Source organism: Gambusia affinis, linkage group LG18 (genome assembly GCF_019740435.1).
Source record: "Gambusia affinis linkage group LG18, SWU_Gaff_1.0, whole genome shotgun sequence".
NCBI classification, from domain to species: domain Eukaryota; kingdom Metazoa; phylum Chordata; class Actinopteri; order Cyprinodontiformes; family Poeciliidae; genus Gambusia; species Gambusia affinis.
The window spans coordinates 16,300,885-16,313,623 of NC_057885.1; the positions used below are offsets into that span (position 1 = coordinate 16,300,885).

A 12,739-nucleotide genomic window follows, 5' to 3' on the forward strand; every position below is an offset into this window, starting at 1 on the left:
CGATATCAGCGACAGAGGTAAAGCACTTTTTTTCTTCTTCCTTCACACTGAAGAGCAGCACCACTGAGCACATTAAAGTAGACCCCCCAACCCCCCACACACACCCTCAACTTTTCCAACCCCTCCAGCTCCTCTTCAGGCTGCTGCATTGTACCAGCCTACTGTCACTGTGCAGTGTTTTTCCACCATATTTTGTTAATGTTTCAGTACAGCTGGGAAGTGTGGAAATGTGCTGATACGACAGCATAACCGTCCGAGTCCAGCCCACTTTCACAGGCTGCTGGGTGGGGGTTGTTCTGCAGCTGCCTCTGCTTGCACACGCATTTCCGAGCGCGCAGGTGGGAAAACATCTGGGAGCTGAAATTACACATGAAGTCGAGGCTGGTTCTTATTCTTGCTTTAAAGCAAAGATCTCCTGCGATTGGCCTTTGTAAGCTGCAGAAGACGAAGCCCAGATGCGGGAAAACACGGTGCAGAAACTAAATCGGAGAGGAAAACTCTCTGAGGTCCTGAAGAGGTCTTGATCTCTTTAGATGTGAAGTGAAGGTTTCCCTCTACAAACACAGGGCTGATCTATGATTGGGCCCCTATCATTGATTATCTCTGACCGAGGCTAAAAATAGAACTAGCTAATCCACTGAACAAGCTTCAGATGGAGTTAACAGCACAGCAGCATTCAGATCACGTTACAGCTCGCTGCAGAAGACACCGCACAACACAACACAAATCTATTATTATTTTTTAAAATCCGAGACAGGGACCGACTCAGACGTCACAGTGTGAACAGCTTTAATTATAAATAAAATCTGTAGAAATGATCAATCTTCTGATTTTTTAAGCAAGCATTCAAGAATGTGCCAGTCTCTTAAAGCATCAACCTAGTTGAGGAAGGGAGCTTTAAGCTTCCTCTGTTCCGTCATTCTTCATCAGGCGCCTCCTGATCGGCCTGAGGTTCTGTGGAGCAGCTGCCCGCTGTTTTCCCATGTTTCTTCAGAGCTTTCAGACATTTGTCGAGCCTCTTCATGCACAACGTCACGTCGCCTCGGGTGATGCCCACGGCCGAGGCGGCGTTGAGGTACGGGCAAGGGTACGACTCGGAGTGCGACATGAATCCACGAAAGGTGTGACCGCTTATGGTCTCCTCCTTACCCAGCGGTATCACCCTGGAAACGAGGACGGAAGAGTAAATAAATGATCAAATCGTTTACAAAAAGGAGGAATGCATGGAGCCCCCTAGAGGTCGTGGGGGAAATTGTTTTCCTTTACGTTGCTTCGCCAAAATATTGCGATTGCTTGCAATAAATGAGCAAATACAAACTGGTCTACTTTGTATACCGCTATTAAAGCCTATTAAACCTAAATAATTTTACATTTACACATCAAATTATTTTTGTTGAATTTGATGGATGTATATATTTTATTTTACTATATATTCGCATATATATTCTGTGCAAAATATATATGCACAGAATATATTTTAAATTAATTGCTTAAAGCTTTGAAATGATTCATTATTTTTTACATCAATTTTTACTTTTTTTTTCAGTGCTTCATGTCCACTATACAAACAGCGATATGAGCGAAGCTAATGCTTAGTTACAAGTTATGATTCGAGGCTTTGGGCGGTTTAATTTGGGTTTGTTTTGAAATGGTGCACCACAAATTTAATTATTGCTGTAGTGCAAAGGCCACTTTTAAGCCCTTTGTCTCACCTTCTAAACCAAACTCTGCTAAGGAACAAAGAAGCTTCCCCTCAAAGTATTGATTCGGACAATCAACTTCAATCATTTCTGTGACTTTAAAGTGTTATTCAAGGTCAGACAAGGGAACAAAAGGCAGCCGGCTCTGACATTGGTAAACATGCCCAAGAAGTGTTTTTGTTGATGCTTTCTTTCCTGGACATCTTTCCACTTTAAGCAGAAATAGTCCATTAAATTAGGCGCTGGCTCCGATAGAATGGGCTTTCTAATTATCTAAAGTAGTTCCAGCTCATCCATTTTCCCCGATCAGTGACATCTACAGGGCAGTGTCCTCATTCGTTTGGCTCATCCTGAATTCGTTTTAAAATTCAGACTTCCGTGTCAAAAATCTCCACTACCTCTTGCTTTTCATTCCCCCGTTTTCTCCCAGTTTGTCAACTTGCAGCTTTAAACATGAATGTATTTTGGGGACTTTTAATTTATAGAGCAACTAAAAGAATAATTTTTGTGGGACTTAAGTTTTTTTGTTTGTTTTTTTACAAATCACTCTGTGGATATGTTCAAAATGCGGGATATTGGTTTTCATGATGTAGTTTTTCTCACTAATGTTCACCAACAAACCTCAGAGGCCTTCACAGAAGAGCTGCATTTACATCGAGATTAAGTTACACATGTGCCGACTACTTATTAATTAGGCAAATCTGAAGACAAAAGGTAGTAGTGGATTTTATTTAGGAGTATCAGAGGAAAAGGGATCTGAATACAAAAACCTCTGTCAGATTAAATACACTGAATTACATCAAAGTTTGTGGTTGTAGTGCCAAAAAAACAAAAAAAAAAGTGAAACAAATAGACAAAGGGGTGAGAATGTTTATGAGCAACCAGTTTTCATACCTCGCTCCGGACACCTGTCGGGTGAACAGCATGGAGCCGAGCTGAGTCACCGCCTGGTTGCTGGAGGCCTGGAGACCGTCTAGAGACATGGCTGAAGGAGTGGAGAGAGGTGCCACACCCAACACACACAGACAAGCATACACACAAAGGGTGAACTGGAAAGGTTAGAAACATAAATTCTGCAGAAACGGACGACAGCGAGGAGACGACATGCTGGCTCGTGATCAGCACTTTACCATACCTAGAGATATGGGATTATGTGGGGTGTGTAGCAATCTCTCTCCGTGTGCAGAAGCAAGACTCTTCAACTCTTCAGCCAGGAAGGAATAAATCTCCTGCAGGCAGAAACATTCAGACTATCAGGAAGCTATAAATAGCAACAACCATGCCTTTATTTAAACAGCAGCAGCCTTTGGAGTTTTGTTTTCGTTTTTTCGATAATTCAACAAATTTAGTAGCAATGGGCTAAATTCGTGCCCGAAATAAGTCTGTGTTTTTTCTGCGGTTTTCTTTTTCACTGAAGCCAGAGCGTCCACCGCCTGTCTCCTCCTGGCTACGATGTTTGTTTGCATCACACTTCCACCTCCGGGATCAATTAGAGGAGCAGGACAGGAGGAAAGCACGCTTTTAAACCGAGCATGTTTAAAAGATGCTGACAGAGTGCTTAGCACGGAGCGTGAAGCTTCTCCTGAAGGACTGAATCAGGCCAAATGGGTTCAGGACACAGATGTTACGAGAACCAAACCTGCACAACAACGGGGCGCAGTTTCTTGTTTTCCTTCTGCTTGCATCGGAATCCCTGCTGAAGCTCTAAATGGGCAGGTTTGTCTGCCATCACAGGCGTGTGTCTGCAAAATCAGAGTGTTTTCTCCTTCAAGAGCCAAACACAAACAGTTCTTCGACCGCATCAAGGGTCCCCGTGTGTCCCTTGTTCCTCAGGAACAAAGAGCAACTTTATTTTCCCAAGGCAGAGGAGGAGGGACGCAGCTGGCGACGGCTGCCCAGACAGTCTCTCAGTGTTTGGGTTGAAAAGCTCCTCCATGAAAACAACACGCCGGCCTCTTAACCGTGCTGCGGACATTTGCTAAATCAGTGCTACACGCGGCTTTAAGTGAACCTCAAAAGATTGAACGTCTGAATTATTTAAAGCTCGTCTCTCCCTCTGGAGAGATGCGAGGAACTCTCCGGGATCTGCAGACACGATGGAAAAACCTATTTTGGACATTAATTATGCATTATGGTAGAGCGGGAGAAATCAATGGGCCTTAATGCTGCGGGATCATACGACAGGCCAGATAAGATTCGATTTTAAGGCTTTGTGTTTCAGGTTGTAATTAAAAAAGATCAAATGGTCTGCACTGTGTCTCGTAATTAAGCAAATAAAACGTCAGATGAACAACAAAGCATCAAATAACTTATGATTTTACAATATATTTAGTAAAACCTGACCATCATTAAAAAGAGGGCAAAAAAACAAAAGCCGTTTTAACTAAAAATGCACCAATGGGGAATACTTGAATTTTATCGATGCAAAAACTAAAACTGTACCAAACTGTACACTTTTGTCTATAAGACAATCTTTATCATGACTAAAACAAACAAATTGTTCTACAACTGAAAACCATAATAAATAACTTTGTATTGTTTCAGAATAAATAAATACTCAAAACAAATCATCTTGCATTTTTTTACAAGGACAATATGGCTAAAAAATACCAAAATAAAACTACTTCCTGTTCAGAATTTTGACATCCTCTCGAGTTTAGTCACCCCACTAGTTAAATTACAAATTGTGCCATAAATATGCACATATTTACCATTTCTTTCTGGACAACAAAGGTTTTAAATGTAGTTTTACAATATGGTTTCTCACTTTTATTAAAAATACTCCAAATCAAAGAGAACCATGTAGGCACAGGACTGGAAAAACATCCGCAGCCTTGAGCATAAATTTCAATTAATGTGAAATTAATAAAGCAGACTTAAATCTACAAACAAGCAGGAATAACAGCCACAAATGTGTCTCAAATGTAACCTTGAGTCCATGATGTCATCATCAGCTCAGTTTTCCCTTTCTGTTTGAAGAGGCAATAATCATTACATGTAAACTTCTGATATTGGAGTCATTCATAAATAAATCTGTGACATATTATTTTTCTCATTATTGTGACATTTAGTAAATAGAAATAATTTTGGTAATTCTGACTGACCAAAAACACATTTGGTCTGATTTTACTTCAGACGGTAAAAAAATAAAACGGTCTTTTCATTTACCCTACGTACATTTCTGGTTTCAACTGAATGTATTGTTTTATTATATTATTTAGAGAAAATCCACAATATATTCAAGCCACTTATTGTTTGCAACTGACTTTACTTATTCCACCAAAACAACTTTGAATAAATCATTTTTTAAAAATGACAATAAAAAAGTGATGAGCTTCCCATAATGAGTTTATGGAAACCTTTGATATACACTGCACTTAAGAAGATTGTCTGACATTGGCTTAGTTTTTGTTAAGTAAATTATTCTAATTTCTAAAGCAGTGTGATTCATCTAAGGTAAAATAAAATGAAGATGAATGAGGTTTTTAATTGTGTTAGGATACATAATCTCATACAAGTCAAGTTTTTTTTAACCATAATAGTATCTTTCTACTACAAATCAAGGTTTCATAGAAATGTAATCCTAAATCAGAGTCGTGACAGTCTCCTCGGCGTGATTTTTTTTTTTTTTTGGGCTGTGAACACATCATGTAGTCTGCAGTTTGATTCAAAGAATATTCCTTCAGAACGATGTCAAAATTCCCATTTTAACCGGATCTGTTGTTGTTGTATTATGCGAGCTTGAAGGGAGGCAGATTTTGTTCAGCACATTTTCAGCAGTGTGGAGGAGTGGGAATGCTGCAGTGCCTACGGTCTGAAGAGGGGGAATGCTGCATTGTGAGTAACTCAAAAAGTTCTGGATCAATTTTATCTCTCTTCAGCACAGCCCTCCCTCTACAAAGCAAAGTGCTTGCTCAAGAGCAGAGTCCCCACTTTCAGTCAGAGTGATGGCCAAAGCCACATGCAGCATTAAAGCTGGAATTGGGCTCACCTCATACAGGATGAAGCAGCCATTTTAGGTAAATGGCAACAATACATCCAACATCAGAAACCAATTCATTTTATACAAATTACCATTTCATTTACATCAGCAGAAGTATTCACAAACCTTGAACCTTTTCGTATTTTGTCCTCTTTCAACTGCAAACTTAAATACATTTTAATTATGTGATAATCAAAAAATTTCTAAATCTTTTACAAAGATTGTGTAAAAAAAGAAAAGAAAAAATCTGAAAAGTGTGGCATGTCTTTGTACTTAGCCCCACTAAGTCAACACTTTACAAAAGCCACTTTATACTGCAATTAAAACAGCACTCTTCTTCCAGCTTTGCACATCTAAGAATTAATATTTAGTCTGTTCTGCTTTGTAAAATATTTCCACCTTTGTCAGGTGAAAAGGACATCAAATAATCAAAATTCACATTTATTCTCCAGAGAGGACCTAAATCCACCAGTCTTGGATCTAGGTCTGGATTTTGACAGGGCCATTCTAACACATGAATATGCTGTGATCCGAGCCAGAGGCACCCAAGTCAAGTCCCAGAGAGCTACTATCCTGCAAAGCTTAGATGGATCTCTATTCCAGCACACCTGAATCAAATGAACAGCTCTTTACCAGGTCTAAGTAGAGCTAGCTAACATGCTAATGAGGGATTTCAGTCATTTAGTTCAGGTGTGTTGGAACAGGGATGCATCCAAAAGTTAAAGGATAGCCAATCTGGAGGACTGGACTTGGGAATACCTGATCGAAGCTCTTCTATTGTAGCTCTGGCTGTATGCTCTAACTGGTTTGCTTCCAGGATTGTTCTGTATTTATCTCCATTTATTGTCAACTTTGACCAGGTTCACTTTTTCCTCTTGCAGCGTTTGGTCTTGAACACAAATAATGTTTTGTCAGTACACTAAAAACCACCGTAACCATTGGAAACTAAGCTTCAGAACAAGGGGGGGAAATGGGATAGAGGATGTTTGTTCACTAATTTCCTTTAAGAAAACTCAGAGATCTACACGCTGGATTTAGACTGAGCTGAAATCACACTCAATGACTATTTTAAAGGTTTATTCCTTCTGAGAAAAGTTGGTTGCACATGTCCCACTTTTCAGATTACTTTTCAGCCTTGGTCTGTCACATACAATTTAAATAAAACAAAGGTTTGTGGTTTTAACATGGTAAAATGTGAAAAAACAAGGCACTGTTGCTGAAAATACTAGGCAGAAATCCCACTTTGACACATGAAGAAGCCATGCTATTTTTAGCTTTAGAAAGGTAGTGTCTGTTCTCACCTTTCTCTCCGATAGGTACTTCTTGTAGCCGTTGGATCCCAGAGTGAGAAGGGTAATGAGGACATCGAGGGAAGGTGAAGCAGACGCTCTACCTGGACATAGGAACACCAAAGGAGATTTGTGGGGCAGTTAAAAACAAACAAGAAAACAAAATCCTCCCATAATCAGTTCAGATTCATGACTGGCATGCCAAATACTAAAAAGGAAAAAGACTTTATTTCGTATCTTATTTGTTAAATATTTTAGTTGTCAAATGTATAAACAAAAAGCATAGTGTTCAAAGATGTCAAATTAAAAAGTGTAAACAAGTGATTTCCTTCATAACCATGTAACGGATCAATACTGATCAAATAATTATAAAATAATTGGTATCAGTCTCCGACTGAACTAAAGTACTGATATTTTTTGTTATCAAAAATTGATTTTGCCACCCTTCCCACTGTATTCTGTGATATCAACAAGTCCTACAAAAACTAAGTAAAGATGCTAGCATTAGCCTAGCAATTCAGCAAATTGTTCAGCTTGTAAATTTAATATTTTTTTGACAACAGCTAAATGTGCCACGTTATACATATCATTAGTAACAGAATATATAACTATGGATGTTCACCTGACCAGATGTTAGAGCATTACAGATCTGACCTGGTGTATAGAGAACAAAATTAGGTAAACAAAGGAATATGTCAAAAAACAAAAAAACATGGATGCTGTTAGGGAGTCAACTATAACACTGACAGAGGTAAAAGAGATGCACACAAATAAAACTAAACTATCCTCACTACCTCAATTGAAGAAAAAGAGGTTAGCAATAAAAGATGAGTTAGAAATCTGTAAGGAGTAAAACTTAGTTTGGTACAGATACAAATACAATATTTCATGTGAAAGTTGGCTTTTTCAAGAAAACTAGAGCATGTATCTGTAAACTTCATTCATAACAGGGAAAGGGGAAAGTCTCATCTTTTTAAAGAAAACGCTTCTGAAATAAATACTGTTTTATCAGCTGATTCTGTAAGCCCATTCTGATTCAGATATGATTGGTTTGTTGCTCACCTGGGTACATCTTGCTTATCTCCTGCACAAAAGACTCATCGAAACCTGCGATTATGGCTCCACCTACTGGAACCATGAAGTTCTTGTCCAAGCTCTGAACAAAGGCATCGATTCTTCCCACACGAGCCCCCTGTTAAAAACAAGAGACATTTAGGACACAAAAACAATGCATCTTTCTAATTAGAAACGGTGGAGCTCAAAGAGTTCCATGGCTGTCAGATGTTTACATAAACACATAAATTAATCTAAAAGATTTGGGCTTTTAATGATGCATTTGAGGGTTTTTTTTTTTGCAATGTGCAATGGTGATGTGCAACAGATCCTTAAAACCCCAGAATCAATATGAAATTCATGCAAATGTATTTAAACTACCAACTGCTTTACTCCATTCAAGTCTTAGCTGTTGATACCTGCTGTATAAGATGCATGCATTTGGACGACTGCACTCCATATGCATTATTAACGATGTGAGGGATGTCATGTTTGGCACACATGCAGGCCAGTTCTTCAAGCCTGGAAGACGGAACGAGACAAAAACATAAAACAAGCAGCGCTTTCTTTATTCACACTCTGAAAAGAACTGAAAAGTTGGGTATGCTTTGTCACAGAAATGCTGCAGAAGTTTGAGAGTACGGTAAAGTCTTCCATTAACCTGTCGGGGACCCGTGGAGCGAAGCAAGACGTTGTCGAATGAACGCACAGGATGTTTTCTGCTCCCAGGTCATCGATCTTGCGTTGAACCGCTTCTAGATCCGTTCGCAGCTCATCCCCCTCCACGACGTTCTCCACGACTACGGGTTCAAATCCTGAAAACAGGAACCGTTTGTCATTAGGTAGGAACTCTGTCCTAAGATAAACATGGCGTAGAAGCACCGTTTAAAAATAATTATGTAAAACCAAAATCAAAGATACTCTGTAAAGTAAATGGGAACTTTTCAAAAGGACTCATTCGTTAAAAGGAGGTCAGGTTGCCGTGGATTTTGAACGCTGACCTGCTGTGATCATGGATTTGAAACATGACTTCTGGTCGATGCGAGGCCAGATGATGTAGCGGGCCTTCGGTCTGCGGTGACGGAGGGTCAGGAAGCACAGAGTCAGGCTCATTCCTGTTGCCATGGGAACAACAAAGCAGCTTGCCACACTGCGAACACCTGGAATAGAGAGTAAGATGAGACCTTACATACCAAAACCATTTTTAGACTTTGTTGCATACTGGAGTTTTTCTTATTATCATCACAGGGGCAAAATGTTTATTATATAACCGTTTAAATTTATTTAGAAGATAAGAAAAAAATATTATGGGTAGTCTATCCAACATTTTTAATTTAACTTTTCTTTCTTTGGCACGCTGCTGTTTTTATCTTATTAAATGTTTTATCTCGCAGGCTGACATTTTTCAACGAACCTGCAGCATTCTCACCTGAAATCTTCAAGATGTCCAGAACAACAGAGTTTGTGAGCTTGTTGAGCAGACTGGATCCTGCAGCTTTGGGCTGAACGGCAGCGATGTCACCCGACCGACCGATGCCATGGATCAGCCTAAACAAAAACAGCAGCGGCGGACCAGTTAAATTCACTAAAACTTATCCTGCTGCAGAGGTGCTGCTCCGTTCCGGAGTCAGATCTGGAAAGAAAGCGGCAATTATTGACAGAAAAAAAAAGTTTATCTCCCAACAAGAAGATTTCACACAGTGAGAAACGAGAGAAAAGGGAAACTTATATTTTACCATAACATCTGTGACACCAGAGTGAAGGCTACAAACTGGGTTTGCTTAACAGCACTCACTGATCGCGTTCATGCGACGCCGCATTGACAGACAATCACGCAAAATGTTGTGGCTATGACCTACGAAGTACATACTTGCATCAAATCTAAACTTTACAAATGTAAAAGCAATATGTCTGCACACTTTCTGAGATTTTCAGCACCATGAACGTATATATATATAAATATAGACAAAAAAAAGTCAAGAGGCATATTTTCTGTCATGGATCAGAAAAACATTCAATTAGCATCAAAATACACATCTGGTAACCTAGGAAGGACTGATATGAGACAGCTGGGTCTTTACACTCATCACCCAAGGAGATTCTATGTCATTGCACTGCTGTATCAGTAATGGAAATGAGCGAGAAAAACTGTACTCAAAACCATCTTTACCTCACATCTCCCAAATATCCACAACAATCATTCTCAAGATGAACATTTAGTCAGCCAGGAAAGCGATCTGAACCTGTAATGTCTCCTCGCCACCAGGCTGGACGCCACACGGCCCTCCCTCTCTCCGACACCGCAGTTGCCCAGGAAGTTGTTGCTGTCCATCACGGCCAGCTCGTTTAGGAAGAGCTCTACAGTGCTTTCGCTCCATCCCTCCTCCGGACACTTACCCTGTAAAAACACAACGTGAGAAGACGATACATCTGCACCAAAGCAAAGCAAATGTATCTAACCCAACCTGGTCCAGTAAATGTCTAATGAGCTGTTCGTGGCCACGGCGAGCCTGAGAGCCCTGGCGGATGTAGGAGGACGAGACGGTTTTCTCGCAGAGTGTGACGTTTTCGCTGTTCATCCCTGCTGAACACATGACCTGACATCAGTCTCACCATTTTATGTCTTGATTTTCTTTTGCATTTTGTTTGACGCACAAAACTGATGTTTTCTCTAATAAAACTTTGCCTACACACTTAAAAGAAATCACTGACCTTTGTCTTTACAGCTACATTCACTTGCCCAGGCAGTGCAGGTTTTGGTTTAACCACAAAACTGCAAAAATACTTTTGTCCCAAAAAAACAACAACAATAAATGTGACACCTGTGATGAAGACGGACTCGTGGCATCGAAACAGGTCAGATAATGTCTGACGATAAAGTATCCAATAGCAACAGACACCTTAAGACTTCATTGCAGAAACTTGTTTTCAGTACCAATAAGTTTAATTTGCTCTAATAATTACTTTCTTGCAACAAACAGTCACGATTAATCAATGAAGTTCTGGGAGAGCTCAAATCAATCAAATCAAAGATAAATATACGAATGTGGCGGCTGCTAATGGCTTATCTTCACAGTACAAAAAGCAATGGGGTGTGGTTACCTGAAGCCTTAGAATCTTAATGTAATGTTTTTCTATAAAAGGAGTATAAAAAATACAATTAGGCGGCTCTACGGAAATCCTTCCTTGGAGCTAATCTATCAGTCATCATCATAGTCTTTATGATGGAGGACAAATAAGGGGCCATCTGTCTCACAATTTGAAGAGATTTGTGTATCATGTTTTAGTAGGTTTTTTTTTTTTTTGTAATACAAATGGTGATGCTGACTCTTTTGTAGCTCAAGAAGAATAACAAAAATACCAAAAATAACTAAATAGTGGTTTTGTTTTTGATTTTTCTAAAGAGCATCAGTGTGCACTCACTGATTGCTGTTTTCTGGTAGATCGATGATTACCGACTTTTAAAAAGCCTGATCTGCAGATTAAAATTCTGGCCAAAGGCAGTTTCTTTTTTTGTTTGTTTGAAATATTGCCCAGTAGGCAACAATGTGGTGACTATTGCTCACTGTGTAAGCTTGCAGACATGACCTGGTGGATGGGTCTGTCAGTCAAACCTCTCTCATGGGAGAGCAGAAGAGGACAGTGGTTGGTTTTTAGACCTTTGCTCAGGTAGATGAGATCTGCTTCACATGTAAGTATCGGCCGATCACCAATCTCCCAAAATTAAGGAAATCGGCAATAAGTCGGTGCACCACTACTGAGAAGAAAATAAAACTGAAAAAAAAATACAAATAAAAAAAAACCCCAGAATAATCCCGAAAGACAACTTGTCGAAGCAGCAAAATGAACCAGCACCGACCAAACAATGTTGTCTAAATCCAACTGAGAATCTGAATAAGGAGATGGAAACTGGTGTTCACAGACATATCCTACTGCTTTCAAATTACACTGCAAATAATTTGAAAACAACGCACGCCACACTTTAGATTTTGCGGAAAAATGATTGAAAATCGTTTATTTTACTTCCACGTTTTCGGCTTCACGTAGATTTTCAAGGTAACAATACACACAGCTTTGAGCAACTTACCCGCAGTTGTGCATGCAGACTAAGATAACAGAGGCATCTGACGTCTGGTTACAGTCTGGCAGACGGCTGCCTCATGTTTGGGTCAGCAGCAGGGCTGACACCCGGTGTTTGCTAAGCTAATGTCTCCCCCGTGAATCCTCACTTTGGTCACACTCTAGCAATGGCTCTCGCCTTATCTCTTCTTCCTCCCGAAAGCCCTCTTGAAACAACCCTTGTTGTGAAACAAACCTCCTCACAATCTCAGGCAGCAGAGGAACATGTGTAACTTGCACCGTGGCGGATAAAGGTTGAAGACAGAAAGCAGAGCGCTGAACTGCTACAGACTGTCACGTGACTTCAGCGCGCAGATCACGTGATCAAAGTTTGCCTGTCAGAGCAGAAAACTGACCTCTTCACATTTTTACTTCTAAAAAAATTTTTTACAAACATTTTTAGAAAATATTTTTCTAAAAAATTTTTTTTTTAATATATAAGAAACATAAATAAATAAATATTTATCCATCAAATCTATTGCAGGATTAATAGATTTGTATTTTGACCTATTATCTATAATGAAAATATCGCATTTTAAAACAAAATCACTACATTCACAGAACAGTAACGGGACAGTTGCCAGTCATGGTAAAAA

General features: G+C 39.6%; 1 protein-coding gene across 2 annotated transcripts; it reads right to left on the reverse strand.

Moving 5' to 3' along the window:
* Window positions 1-772: 772 nt before the first annotated feature.
* Window positions 773-12,483, reverse strand: sepsecs (Sep (O-phosphoserine) tRNA:Sec (selenocysteine) tRNA synthase). 2 transcript variants are annotated; one of them, XM_044097699.1, is made up of 12 exons: window positions 12,112-12,483; window positions 10,490-10,605; window positions 10,268-10,422; window positions 9,454-9,572; window positions 9,026-9,184; window positions 8,686-8,839; window positions 8,444-8,546; window positions 8,034-8,163; window positions 6,984-7,075; window positions 2,836-2,929; window positions 2,595-2,685; window positions 773-1,163 (listed from the first exon to the last, which is right to left on the reverse strand). In XM_044097699.1, exons 2-12 carry the CDS (start codon window positions 10,601-10,603, stop codon window positions 917-919), a joined length of 1,458 nt encoding a protein of 485 aa, XP_043953634.1. In that variant the 5' UTR covers window positions 10,604-10,605; window positions 12,112-12,483; the 3' UTR covers window positions 773-916. The 2 variants fall into 2 exon arrangements, with proteins under 2 accessions (XP_043953634.1, XP_043953635.1); XM_044097700.1 differs by having other exon boundaries at window positions 10,490-10,608; window positions 12,112-12,477.
* Window positions 12,484-12,739: the final 256 nt, after the last annotated feature.

Excerpts from the sequence above, each read along its gene's own strand:
- sepsecs (XM_044097699.1), bottom strand. The coding sequence starts at position 10,603 with ATGAACAGCGAAAACGTCACACTCTGCGAGAAAACCGTCTCGTCCTCC. Across the intron at positions 10,423-10,489 it reads TTAGACATTTACTGGACCAG|GGTAAGTGTCCGGAGGAGGG; the intron begins GTTGGGTTAGAT and ends GTGTTTTTACAG. Across the intron at positions 9,573-10,267 it reads GTGGCGAGGAGACATTACAG|GCTGATCCATGGCATCGGTC; the intron begins GTTCAGATCGCT and ends GTTTTTGTTTAG.